General features: G+C 50.2%; 2 protein-coding genes across 3 annotated transcripts in view; both read left to right on the top strand.

The window, feature by feature from the left end:
* Positions 1–8,768, top strand: part of COL11A2 (collagen type XI alpha 2 chain) — a 29,181-nt gene extending 20,413 nt beyond the window's left edge. For both annotated transcript variants that reach the window (XM_047858883.1, XM_047858884.1), the window contains 22 exons: positions 47–100; positions 285–392; positions 583–636; positions 853–906; positions 1,127–1,180; positions 1,340–1,393; positions 1,723–1,830; positions 2,230–2,283; positions 2,468–2,521; positions 2,658–2,711; positions 3,282–3,335; positions 3,602–3,709; positions 3,820–3,873; positions 4,031–4,084; positions 4,351–4,458; positions 4,595–4,648; positions 4,959–4,994; positions 5,180–5,233; positions 5,345–5,612; positions 6,306–6,418; positions 6,789–6,995; positions 7,707–8,768. In XM_047858883.1, coding sequence (XP_047714839.1) covers positions 47–100; positions 285–392; positions 583–636; positions 853–906; positions 1,127–1,180; positions 1,340–1,393; positions 1,723–1,830; positions 2,230–2,283; positions 2,468–2,521; positions 2,658–2,711; positions 3,282–3,335; positions 3,602–3,709; positions 3,820–3,873; positions 4,031–4,084; positions 4,351–4,458; positions 4,595–4,648; positions 4,959–4,994; positions 5,180–5,233; positions 5,345–5,612; positions 6,306–6,418; positions 6,789–6,995; positions 7,707–7,847 — 1,899 coding nt within the window. In that variant the 3' untranslated portion in view covers positions 7,848–8,768. The remainder of the gene's footprint in view (positions 1–46; positions 101–284; positions 393–582; positions 637–852; positions 907–1,126; positions 1,181–1,339; positions 1,394–1,722; positions 1,831–2,229; positions 2,284–2,467; positions 2,522–2,657; positions 2,712–3,281; positions 3,336–3,601; positions 3,710–3,819; positions 3,874–4,030; positions 4,085–4,350; positions 4,459–4,594; positions 4,649–4,958; positions 4,995–5,179; positions 5,234–5,344; positions 5,613–6,305; positions 6,419–6,788; positions 6,996–7,706) is intronic.
* Positions 8,769–16,723: 7,955 nt separating this feature from the next.
* LOC125165821 (HLA class II histocompatibility antigen, DP alpha 1 chain) overlaps positions 16,724–25,951 on the top strand; it is a 30,177-nt gene continuing 20,949 nt past the window's right edge. The window contains 1 exon segment of the mRNA XM_047859193.1: positions 16,724–16,880. Coding sequence (XP_047715149.1) covers positions 16,872–16,880 — 9 coding nt within the window. The 5' untranslated portion in view covers positions 16,724–16,871.

Raw genomic sequence — 25,951 nt, 5'->3', positions numbered from 1 at the left:
CTCTCTTCCTGTCTTTGGTGTCTTTGACTCTCCTTTTCCCCTGCAGGGCCCTCCTGGACCCCCTGGGCCCATTGGTCCCGTGGGGCAACCTGGAGCAGCGGTGAGTGACTGATGCCCTGTCTGCCCCCACCAGGGGCACTGGCAGCCTCTAGTCTGCCCTCAGTTCCGCTTTGCCCTGTGGGGGCTCTGGGCCTGGTGCCCAGCTCAGTGTGGAGTTTGTGAATAGAGAACACCTGACCCATGACCATCTCTGTGTCCTTGTCCCTGCCCTCTCTCCACCTCAGGGAGCAGATGGGGAGCCCGGAGCTCGGGGACCCCAGGGACACTTTGGAGCCAAAGGCGATGAAGGAACAAGAGGATTCAATGGGCCCCCGGGACCCATTGGCCTACAGGTTAGTTGGAAGGTAGAGGCAGGGGCTGAGAGGTGGGGTCAGGATGGGTCTGATGTCTGCCCCAGACCCCCACCATCCCCTGCTGCTGAGGACTAGGGGGTGTGTGGGATTGGAGGGAAGGGCACTGTCTACCTGGAGCTGTGCTCTAGGGGGTTGGTCATCTGGGCACGTGCTGTGTACCCCCACACAGGGTTTGCCAGGCCCCTCGGGGGAGAAAGGAGAAACAGGAGATGTGGGCCCTATGGTGAGTGTGACCCCCTAGCCCTAAGCCCACCTACTAGTCACCCCCCCATCTAGCGGCCCCAACACCCCACTGCCACCGATGCCCCTGCTCCCTGGTAGGGTTGTCCCTGTCCCCTGCCACCCCCAGGATGTCTGCCTCACCCAGCCCCCGGCCATTTCTGTGTGCCTAATGCTCTTTCTCTTCCCTCCCCATCTCTGCCCTATCTGCTTTCCCCAGGGACCTCCGGGCCCCCCAGGACCTCGAGGCCCAGCTGGACCCAATGGAGCTGATGTGAGTCCTCTTAGCCTCTGTCCCTTCAGATCAACGTGGCCAGTCCTGCCTCCCTTTCCTCAGACTATAAACTCTAGTCTCACCTCAGCTGCCGAGAGAAGCCTCTGGCCTGGAAGGCCTCCCACTGTCTCACTGCGCCTTGGGGAGCTCATCCAGGCTCTGTCCCTGGAATGGCACCTCCTTCCTTAAGCAGTTACCCTAACTTCTGTTCCTCTTTCAGGGTCCGCAAGGTCCCCCGGGAGGTGTTGGGAACCTGGGTCCCCCTGGAGAGAAGGTAACTGGGAAGGGGGTGAATGAATGGACTCGCCTTGGCGGGGGTTTGAGGGTTGGATCGTCTGTTAGTTTTGGTTGGGGGTGGCAAAAGAAAATGAGATGGGGGGGAATAGCAGGATTTTGGGGGAGAAGGAGGTGTTTGACCCCAGTTTTCTTTCAGGGGGAGCCAGGAGAATCAGGATCTCCAGGGGTCCAGGGCGAGCCAGGTGTCAAGGTGAATGAAAGCTCTGAGGCCTTGCTCCCTAATCCCCATCACCTTCCTCAACCTCAGCGCCCCACCCCCGATGTGTGATCTGCTAGACAGCCCAGGAGCCTGTGCTCCCCATACTCAGGGAGATTGGACCCCTGGGTCTGAGTGAGCCCCACACTCTTTCTTTGAAGGGAAGAGGGACCAGATGATTCCCTGTGGGCTTGACTTTCTGTGTGCATCCTGCTGTCACTGAGGGGATAGAGGGGAGGCTGAAGGTGTTTTGGAAGCAGGGGCTGCATCCTTGATCTTCAAGACCCCTTTGGGACCATCTGTACCCTCCATTCATCTTCCAGGGCCCACGTGGGGAGCGTGGGGAGAAAGGAGAATCGGGGCAGCCAGGAGAGGCCGGACCACCAGGGCCTAAAGGCCCCACCGGTGATGATGGCCCCAAAGGGAACCCTGTGAGTTTGGCAGGGGGGCAGGGCTGGGAGGAGGGTCTTGGGAATGAGAGACCTGGGAATATGGGTGTGTATGAGTGGGAGGGTCTTGGAGTGGGGAGAGCCCAAGGATGGGGGGAGTACTTGGGCGGAAGTCTCTGGGAATGAGATCTGGGAGGGATGTATGGGGTCTGGAATCCAGAGACAGAAAGTGAGAGATGCCTTCTAATTAATTCCCTGAAAGCATTAGAAGGCATAAAGTGCATGAGGTGAGAAAAGTGGGTGCAGGAGACCATCTTCTCAAGGGGTGCAGGCGGGCCTTGCCTGTAGAGAGGGAGGGTGTCACATGTGCCCGTGGGGGTCTGTGTTGGCTCTGGGTAGGCTTAGGGGGTTGTGACCTTGCCCTGTTCTTTTCTGGACTAGGGTCCTGTTGGTTTTCCTGGTGATCCTGGCCCTCCTGGAGAAGGTGGCCCTCGGGTGAGTCCTCAGAGAAAGGGGGGAAAGAGGGTGGGCTTCTGTATGGAGCCTCCATGTGGCTGATGCGTTTTGAGTGTGAGAAGCTGGGGGCGGGGCAGGGCAGGTGGAGGGATGGGAGGATTAGCAGTTTTGGGCTGATGCCAGCCGGGTTGGGGCAACCCTTGACCTTGGTTCATCCCTGCAGGGCCAGGATGGTGCAAAGGGTGACCGAGGAGAGGATGGCGAGCCAGGACAGCCTGTGAGTGACCAGTGACCCCTCCCTCCACCATGGAGCCCAAGCCTTCAGGCCCATTGCCCCCTTTTTATGCCCTACTCCTGAGGGGTCCACTGGCTGGAGGCTAACCACTCATTTACCCCTACTCCTCCCTCCATAGGGATCCCCTGGTCCCACTGGGGAGAATGGACCCCCTGGACCACTTGGGAAGCGGGTAAGTGAGGTGGACACCTGGGAACTTGTGGGGCGGTCCTTAGGGTGGATAGAGGATGGGACAGTAACACATGGGATGGGCAGGGAGGTGCTTGGGATCTAGGCTGTCCTTGGGTGGGGTGCACATGTGTGTGAACATTTGTATTTTTAAGTGTCTGTGTATAACTGAATGTGTCTGTTCTTGGGTTTTGCTATATATATTCTTGCCAGGGGCGGTGGTATTCACCAACTGATCAGAACAGACACTGGAGGAAGGGGCTAGCTTTCCTAGAGGGCCCCTGCTAGGCCAAAGATTAACCCTCTAGTTGCTGGGGCAGGAGGTGGGGCACCAGATGGTGTGTGGGCAAGGGGCTTTTTGCGAGATGCACAGAACTACTCGGTATTTTAACAACGGGTGCAGCTGTACCAGCTTGTCTGTGGCTCAGCTTCAGTGACCGCGTCTGTGCACGCCCAAGTGTGTGTGTGAGTGTGCGTGCATGCTCGCTGGAGCCCAGTAGGACAGGGAGGAGAAAGCGGCTGAGCCTGGCTATTCACTACCTCACCGACTTTTCCTTCCTGTATCCATCTGCAGGGTCCCGCTGGCACACCTGGTCCTGAGGGGCGGCAAGGAGAGAAGGGGGCCAAGGTAAGGGAGAGGCTGGAATATTCCCTCCGTCTCCTGGCACCTCTGGTTCCTCAGACTCCTCTCTCTAGATGTCTACCCTGTGTGACCTCCTCTATGTTGAGCCTCTTGTTCAGATGGGGGTTCCGTTCCTTATACTTACTCCTGCTCAAGGGGCTCCTGGGGTTTGGCCCCTCCTCTCTGCTTCATCCAGTCCGCCTTGGACCCCCTACCACCACCCACACTCCCTTCCTCTGCCCTTTAAGGCTCACTCCTTGTATGTGTTTCAGGGGGATCCTGGAGCTGTAGGTGCCCCAGGGAAGACAGGCCCCGTGGGCCCTGCAGGCCCAGCAGGGAAACCTGGTCCTGATGGGTTAAGAGGTCTCCCAGGCTCAGTGGTGAGTAATGGAATGGAAAGGCTTGGCTGGGGTAGGAGGGGTGAGGGGCCTTGAAGGGTACCTGTGTGGGGACACTTTTCCTCACCTCTGTGGCCTCCTTGAATCTACAGGGTCAGCAAGGCCGTCCTGGGGCCCCAGGCCAGGCTGGACCTCCAGGTCCTGTGGTGAGTGACTGTGGATTAGTGGGGTGGGTCGGGGTGAGGATGCTGGTTCCCTGGGGCAGGGGGAATCCAGCTGAAGCCCTGGAGGAAGTGGGAAGTGGTGGTGGGAGGGCCTGGTCCCACCCCTCCCTGGAGAGAGTGACTTCCTGTCTCCCCACAGGGACCTCCTGGGCTTCCTGGCCTCCGGGGTGATGTCGGAGCCAAGGGAGAGAAAGTGAGTGACACAGATATGCGGCCAAGTATCTCCCCTCACCCTCACCCTTGAAGCCTAGGGGGACCCTGAGTGCCCACCACTATGCTTCAGGGCTCCAGCACCATCTCTGGGGGTCCTTACCCAGTGATGACCGTTCACAGGCCCTGTTCTGTCAGACCCTGTGCCTAAGTCTCTCTTGCCTTCTGCGCTCTCACCCCCATGGGCTCCTTCTTCTGCATCCACGTGTCTCCTCTCTGCACCCCCCTGACCACTTGTCCCTTCTCCAGGGTCACCCAGGTCTCATCGGACTGATCGGGCCCCCTGGGGAGCAGGGAGAGAAGGGTGATCGGGGACTTCCTGGCCCCCAGGGCTCCGCTGGACAGAAGGGAGAGACGGTGAGGACATGGTCCTGAAAGGTCTGGGAGGATGAGTGTGGGGATTCGTGTTGGGGGTGAGGGTGGAGGTGGAGAAAGGGGTGAGGGAGGGGGTGTGGAGGAGGACCCAGTTGAACCACGCCCCTCTCCTTCCTAGGGTATTCCAGGAGCGTCTGGGCCTATTGGTCCTGGAGGGCCCCCTGGCCTCCCCGTGAGTACCCCATCTGTTCCTCACAAAATCCCTTAAACCCCACTGCTCCCCCCTCCATAATCCCCCAATGGCTTCCATGGCAACCACCAGCCTAACCAGCATAGGTCCCAGGGTCCTCCATATGTCCTTACATCTGCAGCATTTCCTTCCCCGTCCTTTCGGGGCCTCCCAAATGTCCCCGTGTTCCCTCACGCCTGCCCCTCCTGCGGTAAAGCCAGGGTCTGTGGACTCATGACTTTGCATCTCCATTCCTCCATATCCCAACCGTCCCCTGTGCTGACCATCTCTGTCTTGTAACCTCATTTCACAGGGACCTGCTGGCCCCAAAGGAGCCAAAGGAGCCACAGTGAGTGACCCCCAGCCAGCTCTGAGCTCTGCCCCCTTCCCCCAGCTGGACTTGACACTTTCTCTCCGGGGCAAATGTGCTCCCTCCAGTGGAGTTCCTCCCTGGCCTGGAGACTGACCCTTCTGTGACCCTGATCACATGCTTGACCTCTTGACCCTTCCATGACCTATCTACTCCTTTGGCAGGGCCCAGCTGGACCCAAGGGAGAGAAGGGCGTCCAGGGTCCTCCGGGACACCCGGTAAGTTACAAGCCAGGGCTTGCTTCTCTGTCCCTCTCTGTCCCAGTGTTTCTCCATTTCACCCTCATATCGACTTTGCCTGTCACCCTTTCCATCTGTCTCTCCACCCAGGGCCCCCCGGGCGAGGTGATCCAGCCCCTGCCCATCCAGATGCCCAAAAAGACTCGGCGCTCGGTGGACGGAAGCCGCCTGATGCAAGAGGATGAGGCCATACCGGCTGGGGGGGCTCCGGGCAGTGCTGGGGGGCTGGAGGAGATCTTTGGCTCACTGGACTCCCTGCGGGAGGAGATTGAGCAGATGAGGCGGCCGACAGGGACCCAGGACAGCCCCGCTCGCACCTGCCAGGACCTGAAGCTCTGCCACCCGGAGCTGCCTGATGGTCAGTGCCGGCCTCAGGAAACAAAAATAACAGTGTGGGCTTGAAAAGCAGAATGGATGGAGGGGGTTCTTGGGGAAGGTGTGGGGTGGGGGTGAGCGCTGAGGGGCAGCTCTTTGCCAACTAGGTCAGAAGTATTTCCCTATTTCCCGGTTGATCTGGTCCTCCCAGTGCACGGCAGCTCATCATCAGCCTGCTGCCTATGGGAAGCGACAAACATACACATGTGTACACATGTGCTCGCATTTACACGGATGGCCGTGTGTGCGAATCTACAATCACGTGTTGTATCCCCGTGAGGGTCAGCGCTCCTGCCTCCTCCGTTGGGAGCCTGGGGGTGCTGCTGGGGGGGAGGGGTGCCACAGACGGGCAGGGGTGTAAGCGATGATGGAATGTGAAGAAGGGTGGGTGGTGGTGTGGGGCTCTGGGGGAGAATGGGACGAGGAGACTGAGGGCATGGTGGGGAGGGCATGGTGGGGAGGGTATGGGGGGAAGGTCATGGGAGGGAGGTCAAGGGGGGAGGGCATGGTGGTGAGGTCATGAGGGAAGCATGTGGGGAGGAGGTCAAGGGGGGAGGACATGGGAGGGAGTGCTGGGGTTTGGAGCAGCATCGGGGGAGAAGTGGGAAGGGAGGCAAGGAGCACCTTGGGTCCCACCTGTTGGGGCGCTGATCCTTCCTTCTCCCTCACCCAACAGGAGAGTACTGGGTCGACCCCAACCAGGGCTGTGCTCGGGACGCCTTCCGGGTTTTCTGCAACTTTACAGCAGGAGGGGAAACATGTGTGACGCCCCGGGATGATGTCACACAAGTGAGAGCTGGCGCCTGACTGCTCATCCCTGCCCCATAGCATGGCCCAGTCAGGGCCTAGTGGTTTCTAGGTTTATGTGACAAGCACCCTCACCCCTGTGGAGCCTGCTGCCGCTTCTTTCCTTGACTCTTTCCTTCTCACCGGCCCTCTGCCGCTCACTGTGTCTCCTTCCCTTGACAACCCAAGACAAAGTTTGCCTCTTGTTTATCCTCAGTCAGTCCCTGGCCCCCACTCTGGCCCCTCATTTCTCCCCCAGCCCTTTCTGCCCACCCATTCCCTGCCCCTGACCGTGGCCCAGCTACCCTGCGTCTGTAGATGCCCCGCAAGCCCGTCTCTGTCTGCCCCTGACTGTGGCCCTCTCTCCTGCCAGTTCTCTTACGTGGACTCAGAAGGCTCCCCGGTAGGTGTGGTCCAGCTCACCTTCCTGCGGCTGCTCAGCGTCTCAGCCCACCAGGATGTCTCCTACCCGTGCTCTGGGATGGCCCGAGATGGTCCCCTGAAGCTCCGGGGGGCCAACGAGGATGAGCTGAGCCTGGAGACCAGCCCCTACGTCAAGGAATTCAGAGACGGCTGTCAGGTGGGAACCAGAAGAGCTGGGTGGGGGTGGATCCCAGAGTCAGGCTGGGGGAAGATCTTTTGGGCAGAGGCACCAGGAAGAGCAGGAGGAGTCCAGCTTCTCGGTGTCAGATATGCCTGAGGGAGCTCAGATGGGGGCGATGGGGGGCGGGGTAGAAAGGATGGAAGGTGGGGTTCACCTGCACGCACACACCAGCATCACCCAGAGTGAGTCGTGCAGGCTCGTGCACTCGTTTACACAGGCTGCCCGACAGAGGCACACGGGGGTGCAAATCACCCATCCCAGGAAGGCACAGGAGGACCCAGACACCCATCGTCTGTACATACATCCCCAGAATTGTCTGGACAGGGTCACACGGGGACACACAACATGTGGAATCATGTCAGATATTATCACACGATTACGCCACGGACACGTGTTTACACATCCCTATGGAGTCCCACAGACTCACACAACCACCACACGTAGACAATCTCAAGGACAAACCCAAGGCTGCACAGACTCGTTCAGGAGTACAGATAACGCGCACACGTTCCCAATCCTGATGCTCTGGAAGAAATTTGAAGAAGAAAATCTAGCAAGTTGGATCATGTGACAGGGACTGGGGGAATAGCAGCTAGGGGCGCTCAGGCCTGAGGCTGGGGGACCCATGGGGCGTGTGCATGCCTCCACCATGCTCACTGCTCCCTCTGTCCCGTCTCCCCCCTCAAGACACAGCAAGGCCGCACGGTGCTGGAGGTGCGAACACCTGTGCTGGAGCAGCTACCAGTGCTGGACGCCTCCTTCTCAGACCTGGGGGCCCCCCCGAAGCGGGGAGGGGTGCTGCTGGGGCCTGTCTGCTTCATGGGCTAGGTCCTCCTCTGTCTGACCCTGTCCGTTGAAACCAGGCCCACCTGGAATCCCACAGCATCAGCTCTGTGCCACCTCCCGAGAGGGCTCCTCACCATCTAGGTGGCTTCGGGCCAGGGCACCGGGAGCCCCCAGCCAGGGGCAGACCAGGGGAGGGGTGAAGCGGGTGCCGGGACGCCCCAGGGGAGGGGTGGCATCTGGGGCTCTTGGTCCTCCCACTTGGAGCCTGTGACCCTTTGGACAGCCGAGACCCTTATTTAAAACGCACCTCCCAATCACCCCAAACAAGCAGAAGAGAAGAGAAAGGACACTGTGTATTTTGTATTTAAAAGTAATTATATTAATTATTTAAAGAGTGGAAAACAAAAGAACAAACAAGATAAAGAGAGAGATGCCAACAAAAATCAGCGGACTTTGGAGATAGGGCTCTCCAGGGGTGAGCCCCGGCACCCTCCTCCTTGCCTCAGGGCTTTCCTCAGTGACTGTGGGGGGAGGTTTTCAGGCCAAACCCCACCTCCCTCACAGCCCGCCTGTAGCACCCACTGTGAATGTTGGAATATATGGTCTCCTTTGCCTCAGGGTCTGACTCTCTCTGTCCAGTGTGGGGCTTTCTCATCTCCCCCTACCGGGTGTTTGGCTCCCTGACCCCCACACCGGCTGTCTCTCACTTGGTCTGGGGCTTGCAGGAACCGCCTGCTACTTGGGGAGCAGGCCGAGCCCCCAGGGGCGAAACAGAAGAGTGAGGGGTGAGTGCAGGGCCTGTATTCAGCTCTGTTGAAATATCGAAATGCTTCTTCCTCATCAGCTGGTAAATGGCCACGACTCAGCCCGCTGAGTGTTCCACCGCCAGCCTGGCCACCCTGGTCCCACCCCTGAGCCTCCCCTCCCCCCCTCGCCTTCCCTGATCCCGCAATGGAAGGGCTAATGTGTGGCATATGGATGGAAGGGACTCCCAGGACCTTGTCTAGCCCCATGCCCAGTGTCCTTTCTGACTGATGGTTAAATAATGTGATTGTCCCCTCCTGGGCGTATGAGTGTGGTGCTTGTGTTGTTATTTCAATCCCCACCCGGGCCCCCGTCCAAAACCCCTCTTTGCCTGCTGAGCTGTTACCAGAAATGGAAGGCTTAATCCCTATGCCCAGAGGGCCTGTCCTTTTGCGGTGTCAGGGCCCAGAAAAGAGTTCATAAAACCTGGCTGACAAGTGCGGACCGCCAAACTGATCTCCCGGTGACATCAGGTGGGAGCCCAGGGTTCTGTCCCACACAGGTGCTGGCATGTTTCTGGGTTCCTTGTTTCCAGGTCCAGCACAACCTCCCCCGCACCCCAATTCCCCATTTTTAGGACATCAGGGCTGGAAGGGGGTGCTTAGAAGGTCTGGTCTAAACTCTTTGGAAATAAGGACCTTGGGCTCCTTCCAAGACAGCGTTTCCTGCCCCTGGACCTCTGGTCACCTCGTGTCCTGCCCATACCTGTGTGCATTCCCAGCTACATAGTGCCGGGCTTTTCTCTGTGTCAAGGTGCACGGTCCTAGTCTCATCGCATGCTGTGCTGCCCCCGCTTCCTCCTTCCCCAGGGGCCCCTCTTAGGGCTTATTCAGCAGCTCTGTGCCCTCCGGGTCAGGTGTCTGGGTAGGTCCCTTCAGTTCAGGGCAGCCGCTCAGCCAGGCATCGCTAGCTGGCCTCCCCACCTCCCGTGGGGCTGCTCATCCTCACACAGGATTTCCTGGCTCCTGCCCGTCTTGGCAGAATGAAACTTATTCCAGGGCTTATCTCAATCAGGACACCCCTTCCTCGCTCGCCGTCCGGTTGCGGGTGTCCGAGCGTGTGTACTGTGTCCCGGTGGCCGCAGACCCCCTGGGGCGGGCCTGGGAGGGACCCAGGGCCCCGGTAGGCAGCGCCCCGCCTCTCCTGGCGGATCCCGGACGGCACAGCCTTGATCGTCCCCGTGCCCTGAGGACAGAACCCCGATCTTTGAAACCCTGGAGTGGTGGAGCTAGCTCATTCTGGATCCAAAGAATCTCTCCTATGGGGCCTAGAGGCCCAGCCTGGCAGAGACGGTGGGCAGGGAAACCGTTTGCAGGTGAAAAGCCCCTCCGCGCATCTCTCCGCCTCTGCTGCCCCCTGGTGCCGGCGCCAAGCCCTCGGCCAACTAAAGGGCAAGCGGAATAAGACCTTCCTAACACGTTGTCCCTTTCTTCGTCCCCAACTGAACCCTCCTCACTCCCTCAGCCCAAAAGGCCGAGTGGAAGCCCCCTGATCTTATCTTTACGGGGTCAGGCGGTGGACGGGTTTTTGGGATCACTCGCCCTCGGTCTTAATCTCCAAGTCCTGAAGGCTTCCGACAACCCCCTTCCGGAAGCTTCCTTCTGGGCCTCAGCTAAAAGGAAGATCAGACGGAAATAGATCTTGCCCGCACTCACCCCCAGCTAAGCTGGGCCAGCGCTGAGGCTTCTCGTGCTTTCTCTGCAATTGGAGCCAAACCCAGAGTTTGCCCCCAGAACCCAAAGGGGAATGTCCCCAAAGGTCACTTTTGGTCAGATGCTGTGAGCTTAGAGGGCTTTTCTCCATGAAAACAATGCCATACATTCACTCAAATAACACTTATAAACTGCAGTTGGGTCCCAGGCCAATCCGCAAAAGCCTATTTAGCTAGAATGCTAACCAACCCCGGACAACCGTTTTACCAGCGATTCTGTGCCAAGTTGCAGACGAGGATGCCAGAACCACACAGCCCTCTCCTTCTGCCTCCTGGCTCCCCAGGGTGGGTGGGGGGGAGCCAAGCCCTGGCTCTAAGGAAAGATGGGAGGAGTGGCAGGGCAGGGCTCCAGAGGCGGGAGTTTTGGGGTGGGGCTGGGTGTGGGTAGCGCAGGTCCCCTGGTGTATAAACATGCGGGTGCTGGTAGCGCCTCCAGGGGCTTGTGGGCAGAGGAGGCTTCCAGATGGGCTGGGGAGTAGATAAAGAAGAGAGAGGCAGAGACTTTGGGGAGTTCCTTTGGGCTTGACTGGGTCAAAACCATGAACTCTTGCAGGAAATGCTGGGCTCTGAAACTCTTGACTGCCCCTCCAACAAGTTTAACTTGAACCCAATAAGGAGAAGGAAGTCACTGATGATGTTGGGAAAGATAAGGGATATGACAGATTTGTGCGTTAGCAAGGCCCCACCCAGGTTGGATGAGGCTGTGAAGGGCCTGGACACAGGCACACGGCCAGCCACGGGGGTTTAGTGAGATTTAGTGGGAAGGCTGTGGGGATGGATGCTGTAGCCTGTCACAGCCTTGGAGCTACTTCTTAGCCTTGGGCTGATATTTTTGGCGTCCTACCTCATGGTCAAAAAACAGCTTGTAAAATTTGGACCACTTAGATCACTGCACCTGAGAGCACTACATATCCCAGAAGACCTCCCCCTCCTTGGCTATGTTGCGTGCTGGGATTTGTAGTTTCTACATGGATCAGGGTAGGTGGGAGTAGAGACAGATAAGGAAGGGAGTGGGTCAAAACGAGGCTGCAGTTGCCTCAGAAAGGAGTTCCAGAGCAGTAGGGGGTGGTGACCCAGTTCTGTGATTATGTAGCCCCGATTCCTGCAAGTTCGGTGTGGTCGGCAGGGAGGGTTAGGAACACATCCTAGTTTTTTCCTAACCAGCTATGCAGTTCAGAGGCCAGGATCACATTACCCAGCCCACATCTGCTCAAGTGAGCTGACATCACCCCCTGGGTGCTTGCAGTTGGCTTTCTTATTTTCCCCCCTCACATTCCCCCCTACTGCCATCTCAGTAGGGAAGAACTGTCCACTGGTCCTTGAATGAACACCAGGGACATCTGTAGGGACACCTCCTTTAGGGCTACCCTCAAGCAGCCAAGAGTGTAGAATAAGCCTGAGAGCCAACCCACCACACCGCCTTCCCTCCACCGCCTTCCCTCAGGTGATGGGCATTTGGTCTACAAATTGTTGTGACAGTCCATTTGTTTACTTCGCTCTGGCTTCTCTTCCTCTCAGTAACATCTTACTTCTGCGCGGAAGGCCTTGTGAATCCCATGAACTAGGTGTGTGGTTTTCTAAAGAGTAACAGATAGAAGCCATGTTGGATACTATGGCAGCTGGTGTAAAGGTCATGTTCCAGGTCTTGCCATTTCAGCTCTAAAGGGCTGGGATTCCGCAGGGTCTGGGGCCAGAGTACATGGGTTGTGGTGATATATTCCTGTGTTATGTTCATGGCTCCCTATGGTCTGGGCTCTGTTGGTGGGTCACGTGGTGGGTAAGTGCTCACTAACTCGGGTACACCTGTACCACAAGGGCTGGTAGAGGTTTCTTATGGCTCTGCAACTTTCCCGTCTTTTTATTAATACCTCAGTATTTCCCCTACTTTTCAGAATTGAAAATCTATAGAAACACATAAGTAAAAATTACAAATTAAGAAACAGGTTTCAGACATATTAGGGTTGGGCAGAGGGTGGGAAGTAGCACCGTACTTTTAATTGGAGCCCTGGTGACACACAGAGGGGGTCAGACAGAAGAGTCTGCCGCGGCAAATGGTCCAGGCTGGGTAGGGTTGAGCCGACTTAGGGCTGAGGGTGGTGCTGATGATAGCCGGCAGGAGATCTCTCGGCATTCCTTTTTTTTTCAATTTTTGAGTGAGAGAGCGTAGGCAGCGGAGGGGCAGAGAGAGGGGGGAACAGAGAACCCGAACCAGGCTCTGTGCTGATAGCAGCAACCCCGATGCCGGGCTCCAACTCATGAACGGTGAGATCATGACCCGAGCTGAAGCCGGATGATTAACCGACTGAGCCACCCAGGTGCCCCTCTCTGCATTCCTAACGAGGGTTTCTCCTGCATCTAGCTTGCCAGTGGTGTTTTGCTTCTAACTGGGGTGCTTATTTACTATGAGCATCAGTTTTCCTGTCTGTGAAGTGGGATAGCACTTGGTTTACAAGGCAGTAATCCCCCTTGTAGTGACAAGGGAGGGGAACTGGCCACACCCCCCTGGTTCAAACGCCTTGCCTTGGTTACTGGCGACACACTGGTGATTGGGGCACACTGCTCTCCTTTCAACTTCTGATTCTAGTGCTGTCAAGACCTCGTACTTCTGAAGTTTTTTTTTGTTCCAAACATAAAATCTGATTAAAACAGCTTAAGACCCAAAGGAAATTTCTTTTTTTTTTAATGATTTTTTAAAAAGTTTATTTATTTTGAGAGAGAGAGAACAAGTGGGACAGGGACAGAGAGAGAGGGAGAGAGAGAATCCCAAGCAGGCTGTCAGGGCAGAGCCCGATGTGGGGCTCGAATCCACAAACCATGAGGTCATGACCTGGGCCGAAGTTGGATGCTTAACTGACTGAACCACCCAGGCTCCCTCGAAAGGAAATTTCTTATAAAAATACCAGGGTACTCAGTATTTGAAGGAAGGGTTGACTTAGTACAGAAGAAAAAGGGCAGTTTTGAGACCTCAGAGCTTCATAGACTTTGTCCCTGAGTGTGGCCACAAACACCACTTGGTCAATCTGCTTTCAACCTCTGTGTCTCTGGGCTCTGTGGTTCAGGTTCCTGGAGTCCTGTCTGGTTGGCCTAGCTTGCAGACAGGTCAGCTGTCTCCCTGAGAACCAAGTTTCTATGGGTGGTGGCCCAGTGTAACAACAAACAGATAATTTATATGAAGCACTAGGGTGGGTGTACGAGATGTGTTGGGGACACTCTTCCCACATAAGGTAGGATTACTGAGAAGACACCCCAAGAGGTGTTTGCTGTCTTTCCCTCTATACAGACCACTTTCTTTTTTTTTAATGTTTATTTTTTTATTTTTGAGAGAGAGAGAGAGAGAGAGAGAGAGCAAGCAGAGGAGGGGCAGAGAGACAGGAGGACAGAGGATCCAAAGAGGGCTCTGTGCTGTCAGCAGAGAGCCCAATGTGAGACTCGAACTCATGAACCATGAGATCATGACCTGAGCCGAAGTTGGACGCTTAACCAACTGAGCCACCCAGGTGCCCCTATACAGACCACTTTCTATACCTTTGGCCAGCATGATCCGGCCAGCCCGTTCATGACCACACTTGCACTCCTTGACTCATCCTTGCCCCAAAGGGCCAACCCAAAGTCACACTCCGCCATTGCGGCCACAACATCATGAGCTGTCCTAATCTCAGAGTCCAGCATCTCTGTTGTTTGTATTTTGCTGACTTGCTCTTTAGCACATGACCATGACCATGATATCGAGGGCTGCATTATGACTTCTGTGGGCTCTATGCACATTTGCCTTTCTGGACCCTTGCCTCAAAAAAAAAAAATCAAAACTCTATTTTATGACTGTGTTCATATACAGATAAATCTATCAATATTATATATTGATATATTAAGATATTTTCTTCAACCTAAAAGTTCATTTTCCATCTTTTTTAAGTTTATTTTTTTATTTTGAGAAAGCACAAGTGGGGGAGGGGCATAGAGAGAGGGAGAGAGAGAGAATCCTAAGCAGAGAGAATCTGCACTGTCAGCACAGAGCCCGACGTGGGGCTCAAACTCACAAAACATGAGATCATGACCTGAGGTGAAGTTGGATGCTTAACTGACTGAGCCACCCAGGTGCTCCTAAAAAAATTTTTTTTTTAGGGGCACCTGGGTGGCTCAGTCGGTTGAGCGGCCGACTTCGGCTCAGGTCACGATCTCGCGGTCCGTGACTTTGAGCCCTGCGTCGGGCTCTGTGCTGACAGCTCGGAGCCTGGAGCCTGTTTCGGATTCTGTGTCTCCCTCTCTCTGACCCTCCCCCGTTCATGCTCTGTCTCTCTCTGTCTCAAAAATAAATAAACGTTAAAAAAAATAAAAAAAAATTTTTTTAAATATTACTTTTTTCAGTTTCCATTTTGAATACTGTAAATATATATAACATAACACGTACACAAGGAAAGCCTTTTGGGGTTCTCAATAATTTTTAAGAGTATAAGAGAATCCTCAGGGGGTAAAAATGGAAAATCACTAATCTAAAAGAACTCTTATAAAGATTACTCATGCCCTGTCCCCACCCTCAGAGATGTGGATTCAATTAATCTGGCATGGGGCCCGGGCAAAGGTACTTTTGTACAAGTTCCTCAGGGGGTTCCAAAATGCAGCCTGGGTTGCAAACCTCTGCTTAGAGACATGTATGTAAGAAATAAGCAAAGGGACAGAGGGAGAAAGGCCACCAAATGCCCTAGGTCTGAAAGGGCCTCTTGGGACCTGCTGCACCCAGCAGAAATGCCTGCAAAGGCAGGCACAGAAAACCCAAATAACAGTGGCCAAAAGCACATAGAAATTAATTTTTCTCATAACACAAGAAATCTGAGGAAGACATCTGCTAGTATTGGTTTGACCACTTGTCGGTCGATGCTATCAGACCCCAGACTGTATCTTTGTACTTCACTATCTCACAATGTTACCCTTCCTTCCATATGCTTGTCACTTCATGTCTCCAAAGTGGTTGCTGCATCTCTAGCTATCACTTCCTCCATCACCCAAGATGGAAGAAGTAAGTTATAGGGATAGCCACATCTATCGCTTTAGCAAGCTTCTGCTTTTGGGTCACACAGCCATCCCTAGTTGCAAGGAAGTCTGGGAAAGGGAACAAGGGGTCAGGACGAGTGTGGTGTGGGGTCAGCCAAACCACAGTGTCTGCCACACATTAGTTGAATCAGTATGTGGGAAGTCAATATCCAACTTCCTTCCCCAGGCAGGACTTGCAAAGCTGAACAATGGTGTTAATTTTAGACCAGGTTAGCCATTAAGTCAGCAAAGTATGGCACCACTGGGCAAATTCTTACATATTTTCTTTGGCTAAACTATAAGCACATTTTTTTTTTTTTGGTTATAACTGTTGTTCTGTTTTATGTCACTGTCAAACATGACTTGTCAACTAAGAGAAGGTGTGTTAGAACTATCTGACACCATGGGAATGCAAGCTGGTGCAGCCACTCTGGAAAACAGTATGGAGGTTCCTCAAAAAACTGAAAATAGAACTACGCTACGACCCAGCAATTGCACTACTAGGTATTTATCCAAAGGATACAGGTGTGCTGTTTTGAAGGGGCACATGCACCCCCATGTTTATAGCAGCACTATCAACAATAGCCAAAGTGTGGAAAGAGCCCACATGTCCATCGATGGATGAATGGATAAAGAAGATGTGGTGTATATATATATATATATATAATGGATTATTACTCAGCAACCAAAAAGAATGAAATCTTGCCATTTGCAACTACATGGAACTGGAGGGTATGATGCTAAGTGAAATTAGAGGAAGACAAAAATCATATGACTTCATCCATATGAGGACGTTAAGAGACAAAACAGATGAACATAAGGGAAGGGAAACAAAAATAATATAAACACAGGGAGGGGGACAAAACAGAAGAGACTCATAAATATGGAGAACAAACTGAGGGTTACGGGAGGGGTTGTGGGAGGGGGGATGGGCTAAATGGGTAAGGGGCACTAAGGAATCTACTCCTGAAATCATTGTTGCACTAGATGCCAATTTGGATGTAAATAAAATAAGATAAAATAAAGCTATAAACAAATTAGAGAGAAAAAAAAAAAAAAGAAGTATCTGACACCATGTGGGCGGTAGGGACGCCCAATACCGCACTGTTGTGTCTTTAAAGAGCAACTTCAGGGTATTGCAGGTATTTTGAAGATACTAAGTCTCGTATCCAGCGCGCTAAGATGCGGCCCGGGAAAAGTATAACTGCCACTGAAGCGTGCTATTGATTTATGACCACAAATAAACCTCCAGCAGGTCCTGAGGGCTGGCCCACACTCAGCACCCGCCCACCGGCACGCGCGGCAGTGCGTGATACCCTTCCCCATCCCGTTTCTGAGGCTCGCGGAGCCTCTTCGCTCCTTACTAACAAGCACCGTGGTGGCGTGCGGCGTGGGACAAGGCACCGCGTAAGGTGTGATTACCGAGAAGATGAAGAGCTTCTGAGCAAGCTGTCAGTGAGAGGCCTGTGCCAGGACTGGAGGAAGGCATTCCGTCATCTTCCTGTATCTGATGCTGGAGGGTGATGCACACAGTGAGAGCGCCATTTTGTATGTCTGGGCGTCTACTCTTGTTACGTCTTGGCTGTGAGCCAGAGGTGCGGTGCGTACCGCTTCGGCTTGGGTTCAGCTGGGAGAAACCGAAAACCCCGGGAGCAGTAATGGCTTAACCAAGACAGACGTTTATCTCGTTCTCACGGAGAACCCCAGGGCTGGCAGGGTCTTTAATACTGTCAGGGATTCAGATTCCGTCTGTCTTGTTCGGCCGGCCTCACCATTACTCTTCCTGCTCCGGTCCGATGTGACTGCTTGAGTTCCAGCTTTCGTTGTCTGTATTCCAATCAGCAGAAAGGGGGAACGGCAAAGAAGGACCCATTTCTCCCTTTTTATAAGGCCACTTTCCAGAAGTTGCACACAGCAGTTCCGCTTACGGTTTGCTGGACAGAATTTGTACCTAACTGGAGAGGACGGTGGAAAACTAGTGCTTACTCTGGAAGCCCATGTGCCCTCTTAAAATGGAAAGTTCTATCAAAGAATCAGGGATTATGGATATTGGGGAACAGTTAGAATTCTCTGTCTTGCCATTGTCTCTAAACAATTTCTTTTTTTAATTTTTTTAACGTTTTATTTATTTTTGAGACAGGGAGAGACAGAGCATGAACAAGGGAGGGTCAGAGAGAGAGAGGGAGACACAGAATCTGAAGCAGGCTCCAGGCTCTGAGCTGTCAGCACAGAGCCCAACACAGGGCTCGAACTCACGGACCGTGAGATTATGACCTGAGCCGAAGTCGGTCACTTAACCAACTGAGCCACCCAGGCGCCCCTGTCTCTGAACAATTTCTTGAGTAAGGTCCAGAAACCGGGGGATTGTGCGGTGGCTTTTACCAGTAAAGCGGTGTCATAATTTCCATTCAAATCAATAGTTTAAAAACATCTTTTTTGCCTTTATGTGTGTGTGTGGGGGGGGAGGACATTCCAATGAAATCTACCTACCGGTTCTAGGCAAAGCATTAAGCGGGAGTTTAAAAACAAACAGGCTGCCTGTTTTGTTTTGCTGGCAAACTTCCCACTAGGGATTCCTTGAAGTCTTTGGAAGCTGGTTTGGAGGCACCGGGAGCTTGTATCTAAGACACAGCAACACACTTTCCTCCATGTCTCCGCCATGAGTTGCCTCTATTAATACGCCTGTCTTTGAGGGTCTGAGGTCATTGGCCTTACTAGAACATCAGTAGAATAGCTCCAGTGTGTATCCTTTCAAGATGATTGTAGTTTGTTAGCAATGCCAGCCAGTTGAATTCTCAGAGATATATGCCATATAGTTATGTATTCCTTGCTCAAAACTCCAGTGATCTATACACCTGTTTGGCCTCTAAGGCAGTACTAGCCAATGGAACTTTCTGTGATGTCAGAGATATTCTACATCTGTGCCATCTAATACTGTGGCCACCAACGCCATGAGGTTATCGAGCACTTGGAAGGTGGTTAGTGCCCCTAAGGAACTTTATTTTTAATTTCATTTAATTTTAATTAACCTAAATAGCCAACGTAGCTAGTGGCTGCTGTATTAGCACAGCTTGAAGGTATCTTGTGGTTTAAGGACTCATCTAAGTTTGGAGCCATTTTTACGAATTTGGTGAAGAGACCCAAGGTTAATATGGATGTGGGATATGCAGTTTTCAGAATTCAAACATACCAATTAATTCATGTTCCTCTTTTTTGGGGGTAGGGAGTTTCAAGGACAAAGGGAAGAATTTTTCTTCCCAAAAGTTTACTGAAAATTTAATCATAAAATCGATAGGGGAAGACAGAGTTTTGGGGTGCAGTGCTTTTTAAAAATCAGGATTACTGAGATATAATTTATGCACAGTAAAACTTATCCTTCTTAACTGGATTGTTCTATGAGTTTTTAAAAAATGTTTCTTTGTTTATTTTTTGAGAAAGCACAAGTGGGGTAGGGGCAGAGAGAGAGAGAGGGGGACAGAGGGGCGAGCCCAATGTGGGGCTCAAACTCGCGAACCACGGGCTCATGACCTGAGCCAAAGTCAGATGTTCAACCGACTGAGCCAGCCAGGCGCCCCTGTTCTATGAGTTTTGACAAACATTCATTGTGTAATTGCCACCATAATCAAGATAAAAGATATCTTCTCTCCCCCTCAAAAAAAGTTCCTCATGGGCACTATTGTTTTCAAGTGAACCCTGGTTAACGTGTCACTAAGTATAATGAACAACTTTAATACTTGAGGTGGATTTAGGTCATCTGTTTAAATTCTGTTTTATGGGATTATGCCTCAGGGTAGAAGAATTTACTGTGGTAATATAGCCAGCGTGGCTTGTTGGGGCAGCCAAGTGAAAGCAAATGGCTGGTGGTGAACATAATTTATTGGCATTAAAAAGAATACATCAGCCAGATGGATGCATGCATGCTGATCAGGGACTGATTTGGCAAGATGTTTTACTGAGGAAATGATATCAGGTACAGGGCTAAACACATTTTATTTATTTATTTTTACAACTAGGTGAGTTAAATGTATGGACTTAGAACAGTTCCTGGTGCTTGGTAAGTACTGCTTAAGTAAGGATTAGCTAACCTTCCTAATATTGCTATAATTCACAGTTAACCCGAGAGCCACCTACCTTTTGACTGGCTAGAATAAGCTGTCAACGAGTTCTATTGGTAGGATTGGCATCTCCAGTTTCTCCAACTATTTTATCATGATTTATATTTTTCATATTCTCCTAGAGACTTGACACTTTCAGATTTACATATATATGTATTTTTTTTTGGTAGAAAGTGGGATCCCAGAGGTTCAAAGCAGAAGCTTTTCCCATTTCCAGAATTGCATTAGTAAATTCAAATAAAACACCCAGGGAAGGGTGAAGTCACCACTGAAACTTTTTTGGTTTCCTGTAATCTCCTTTAATGTTACTTCAACCCATCATCTTAGATACTTTCTCCTCCACACGTGCCCCAATATTCAAAATAGCCCCTTACTAGGTTAGGTTTTCCTAATTGAAAGTTGCTCTTGATCCATATCCCAAGGTTCCTAGAATTCTAGGATATTTTCCTTAGTTCAAAAGTGTTTTAATAGAGTCTAGGTTGTCTCCAGACAGATTTAACATTGCAACAGGTCTGGAGGGACAGACGTTGGGGCCATTTGTGCTGTCCTACGGGAGGATCAGGCTTGATCTTTAAGGCAGAGCTCTTTAAACTCACAGGTCGAATCAGCGGAGGTGTGCTAAAGTGCCCCCTTTTCATGTGTACCAGGAGAAATGTGTTGGGAACGTTTATGAGTTCTTTGTCTTCGTGATTCCCTTTGGCTTGGTTCCCAGCACTTTTAAACCACGTGAGTTGAAGGTTTGCCAAGATTATTTCTGTGTCTGTGGCGTCTGTATGTGGTAGAATTGGATTGTTGATACTTCCTTAACCTCTTTTGTGATTTTTTTTAACGTTTATTTATTTGTTTTTGAGAGACAGAGAGAGACAGTATGAGCAGGGGAGGGGTAAAGAGAGAGGGAGACACAGAATCCGAAGCAGGCTCCAGGCCCCAAGCTGTCAGCACAGAGCCCGACGCGGGGCTCGAACTCACAAACCACGAGATCGTGACGTGAGTCGAAGTCGGACGCTCAACCAACTGAGCCACCCAGGCGCCCCTCTTTTGTGAGTTTTTTAAACTTGCTAGTGGGTCTGGTTTTGGAATTCTGATATCCCCAAATCTAATGAGCTGTGACCTGACCAGGCATTTTATTTGCATCTTCCCTTGCTTCTCAAATCCCTTTTCATTTTTCAATTTTCTTTTTTTTTTTATTTTTTAAAAAATTTTTTTTTTCAACGTTTATTTATTTTTGGGACAGAGAGAGACAGAGCATGAATGGGGGAGGGGCAGAGAGAGAGGGAGACACAGAATCGGAAACAGGCTCCAGGCTCTGAGCCATCAGCCCAGAGCCTGACGCGGGGCTCGAACTCCCGGACCGCGAGATCGTGACCTGGCTGAAGTCGGACGCCCAACCGACTGCGCCACCCAGGCGCCCCTCATTTTTCAATTTTCTAGCAGTTTCGCCTGAAGGTGGTCCTGCCTCCACTGAAAGCTACTAAGAGAGAGTCTACATATTTTTAGAGAAAGATTGTAAACCATACTCGGCGAGTCCGGAATGGTAGCTACTAGTCACATATGGCTATGATAATTTAAATTTAAATAATTTAAAATTAAATGAAAAAATCCTACTCCTTATTTGCACTAGCTATTAGCACTTTCAATGCTGAAGAGCACATGTGGCTAGTGGCTGCTTTATTGGACAGCTCAGACACAGGACATTTCCACCATAGCAGAAAGTTCTATTGGACAGTACTGCTCTCTCTAGGTGTTTTCCGATGATCCGACTAACTTTACAGATACTAGCGCTCTCTAGTTATGTAGTCCTTCTCCTTTCCAAAGTTGATGTTGAAGGGTTTCCTTCTGTTGGTATGTTTTCCTTATATTCAGTTATGTAGAAATGTGATCAGGGTTTGTTTAGTGACAGAGCAATGATTAGCATATTTTCACAGCTGCTGTTAAAGGCATAGCCAAAGCACAGAAGCGCTGGCGCTGCCAAAGCATCTACATTTGGCCACATTTATTTTGGTTTCTGTACGCCTAACTTTTTCTCTAACTTTTTTGTTAAAAATGTTGGAGTATTCCCAAATTGACAAATTCCCTCACTTCTTATTCCAAGTGTAGGTTCCACTGTTGGCCACTAGGTGGCAATGGGCTCTTATTTAACATTCTTGAGCTTCAGAGACGATTTAAAAGTCATTCAGATCCTTGCTTGCAATGGGTAATCTGGCTTTTTCCTCAGAAAACTTAGAACATTACTCATGAGGATTAAAAATACCTTCCCAAGTCTCTGTTGTACGTTCTGGCATGGAAAAACAGTGGAAATTCACAGTGACTGAATATGTATGCCAAACCCTAGAAGCCTCTTGCTTCTACCTGGTACCAGTGGGTTCTTCATTTTTTTCCCTCCTAATTTAATTGTAGAAAGATAAACTGTCTGTGATTTTATTTTCTTCTTCTTTTAAGAATATTTTTATGTTTGTTTTTGAGAGAGAGGAGAGAAAGCAGGGGAAAGGTGGAGAGAGGGGGACCAAAGCAGGTTCTGTGCTGACTACAAGAGCCTGATGTGGGGCTTGAACCCACGAATCACAAGATCATGACCTAAGTCAAAGTCAGATGCTTAACTGACTGAGCCATCCAGGCACTCCATCTGTGATTTTCAAACTAAAGAAGTACTTTTTTACCTTTTTTTCTCTCTCTCTGCTTTGAGTCCTCACTCATTTGATACAAGAAAGAATGCTTAAACTCAGAACTGTTTCAAATACAGCATCAATGTAGATTAAAAAAGAAAAAAAAGGGGCGCCTGGGTGGCTTGGTCGGTTAAGCATCTGACTTCAGCTCAGGTCATGATCTCACGGTCTGTGAGTTCGAGCCCCGCATCGGGCTCTGTGCTGACCGCTCAGAGCCTGCAGCCTGTTTCAGATTCTGTCTCCCTCTGTCTCTGCCCCTCCCCTGTTCATGCTCTGTCTCTCTCTGTCTCAAAAATAAATAAACGTTGAAAAAAAAAAAGAAAAAAAAAGAAAAAAAAAGAGGAAAGGACAGAAGCACTAAATAATTTACCTGTTATAAAAAAAATTACCTATTATGTTTACATGTGACAGTCCTCTACCTTCAAGAGGGCAAGCTTCAGAACCCTACTCAATGGTTAGAATTCGGAGTTAACTCACAGTGTTATGACTGTCCTCTGATGATACCATGTTAGGAGGAATTGTTGGCCAAACCAAAAATCAGGGAGGCCTCCTTCTCCTTGTCAAACCCTAAATTAATGTACTGGTGCTGCTTTATAAGCAGAGGGTAAACTAAGTCCCTTTTAATTATGACTCAAGATAACATACATATATATGTAAATATATGTAAATATATGTAAATATATATTTGCGGCTGAAATACTGCTCATATTTATTAAAAAGGCAGAACATAATGCATCTGTAGGGATCCAGAAGATAATATTAAATTAACTATTAGGCATTATAAATGCTGGTTTATCAGTCTTCTGCTGACAAGGTTTGTTTGTTTCTTATCAAAATTCCAGGGCTCCTGGGTGGCTCAGTAGGTTAAACCTCTGACTTCGGCTCAGGTCATGATCTTATGGTTCATAAGTATGATTCGTGGTTCATGAGTTCAAGCCCCGCATCAGGCTCTCTGCTGTGAGTGCAGAGCCTGCTTCAGATCCTCTGTCACCTCTCTCTCTGCTCCTCCTTGGCTTGCATGCACGCACTCTCTCAAAAATAAATGTTAAAAACATCCCAAATAGTGAAGTCTCTCCTTTTTAGGCAGGGGCAGGCAATGAGAGTCTCATTCAGAGTCAAACTTCTTGGATGTGAAATTCTTTGGATTGCCTCCCTCTGTTTTCCAAGATGATTGACAGTGGATATACTGAATTACAGCTTCACTTTCTTATTTGGGACACTGAGAGTTGGGAGACTATACTCTCTGCTAGAAACATCACAGACTAGAAGACACGTGTAATTTCTCATGGCATTGAACAAAATAAAAACCAAAACCAAACCAAAACCCCAAACAAACAAACAAAAAAACCCAAAACCTTCAGAGAATAGAATATTTTCATCTGCATCTTTTGTACTTCAGCTTTTCAAACACTGTTAAATCCAGGGGCCCTTGGCTAGCTCAGTTAGTGGAGCATGTGACTCTTGATCTTGGTCATGAGTTCAGGCCGCATCTTGGGCACAGGGATTACTATTTAAAAACTGCTTAAGTGCTGGGGCGCCTGGGTGGCTCAGTGGGTTACGCATCTGACTTAGGCTCAGGTCATGATCTCACAGTCTGTGAGTTCGAGCCCCGCGTTGGGCTCTGTGCTGACTGCTCAGAGCCTGGAGCCTGCTTTGGATTCTGTGTCTCCTTCTCTCTCTGCCCCTCCCCTGCTCATGCTCTGTCTCTCTCCGTCTCAAAAATAAGTAAAAACATTAAAAAAGTGTTTTAAAAACTGCTTAAATGCTAATAGAAACTCATAAAACATTTTTAATAATAATTTCACATCATGATAACAAGAATGAAAAATAATTATATGAATTTAGCTCCATGTCTTCTGCAATAACCCGTGTTTCCAGGAAACTAGGATTTAAGGGTGTTTTCTGTATCAGTGTATGTCTTTCTTTGATAAAAATGGATACTCGTGTGATTTTGAAAATTGTCAGCAAAATGGATGGTTTGTTCCTGTGCAGAAAAGCAGTAACATTCTTTGAAAGGTCTGCTTACAAGGTTGGTCCCTGCCTGGCATCTGGGAACTTGGATTTTGAAAGGGTTCCCACCATTCCCAGACCCATTAAGAATATGCCTAAATTGTGTCTAAACTGTATAAAAATTGGTTTATGCTGAACACCTGCTTTCCTTCTGCGAGTCTGGAATTTTGGAACATGCTAGGCAGAGGGTGCCTCCACCACCAGGCCCCAGTAAAAATCCTGAGCGCCGAGCGCTGAGCTTTCCTGGCAGACAGTATTTCACACCTGTGGTCACACTCATGGCTTCAGGAATTAAGCGTGTCCTGCGGCTCCAACAGGAGAGGACTTTTGGAAGCTTGCACCTGGTTTTTCTGGGCTTTGTCCCATGTGCCTTTTCCCTTGAATGACTTTGCTTCATAAAGTTTGTAATAAGTCACAACCATGAGTACAATTATATGAATCTTCCTAGTGATTCACCTAATCTGGGTGGTCTTGGAGACCCCTGAAATGGCCTCTTACTTGATCACAAGATGTCTATCTTGTGATATTTAAAATCACCAAAAACTGACGTGTGGTCATAGTTTATAATGATATTTGCTCAAACCGGGGGCGCCTGGGTGACTCAGTAGGTTGAGCGTCCGACTTAGGCTCAGGTCACGATCTTGCAGTTTGTGAGTTCGAGCCCCGTGCTGGGCTCTGTGCTGACAGCTCGGAGCCTGGAGCCTGCTTCGGATTCTGTCTCTCCCTCTCTCTGCCCCTCCTCCACGCACACTCTGTCAATCTCTCTCTCAAAAATAAATAAACATTAAAAAAACCCCTGGTTCTACATAGTCCCATGCAAGAAGGTCAGTTAAGAAAGGAAAATTCTTTAAGTTTGGTTAAGGCCTTGTTGGTTTTGAAAAATGACACTAATCTATGAATATTACAGGAATTAGAGGTTTTCCTGGTTACTATTATATAAAATTTGGGCTTAGATGGCACATCATGCCATGAAATGACTGAAGCAAATATGATTTCTATCTTGGTCTCAAACATCAACTAAAAGATTTACAAAAATCATAAGAAACTGTATTCTATAAAGCAGGCCTATGTCTGAAAAACCTGGTATCACCTTTCTTTGATGCTTTTGAAACTGGAGATGTACTTCCTACTGCATGGCTCAAAGGGAAGTTTAGGGTGATCTGATAAACATGGAGTCATGGGGTAAGTCTGTTTCTATACCCTGATGTGAATAATATAAAAAGAGAACTATAATGTTAGCATACTACACCTGTGATCTACACCTGTGAGCAAATATCATTTGCTACCATTCTGATCTTATGTTGATTTTTGCACTTGGAAAGCATATTCTTCATGGTTGACATGCTTTATCAGTCCTATATGAATGTCAATGGCGAAATCCAGGCTCAGTGTCTGTTCCATCTGGGATTTCTAGGAGTGATGGTTCCACCCCTCAACTAGTAAAAATGCAGAATGAATTTGGTCATCTACAATGAAGTAAAGCAAATTTTAGGAGGTCCTCTATCAGTTGGCCTCTTATTCAATAAGGAGAATCGATCACCATCAAGAAGTGTATTATTTCTCCATGCCTGGGTAAAACAACAATGACCTGTCCAGTGATCACCAAACCCTTCAACCATAAACATGGCCACATGATCATCTCCTTCCTCTCAAAAAGAAAGAACAACAATATTCGATTTAGATGGTTTATGTTCCTCAGGAAAGGTCCCTCAATAGACTGGAAGAACTTGAGAAAGAGTAAGTACATTGAATTAAAATGCAGACACTCAGAAACTGGTGTCAGGGGCACAATTTAGCCATAATATCCTTTTTGGA

The sequence above is a fragment of the Prionailurus viverrinus genome, chromosome B2 (assembly GCF_022837055.1).
Source record: "Prionailurus viverrinus isolate Anna chromosome B2, UM_Priviv_1.0, whole genome shotgun sequence".
Lineage (NCBI taxonomy): Eukaryota > Metazoa > Chordata > Mammalia > Carnivora > Felidae > Prionailurus > Prionailurus viverrinus.
This window is presented reverse-complemented; position numbering and strand designations above follow the sequence as displayed.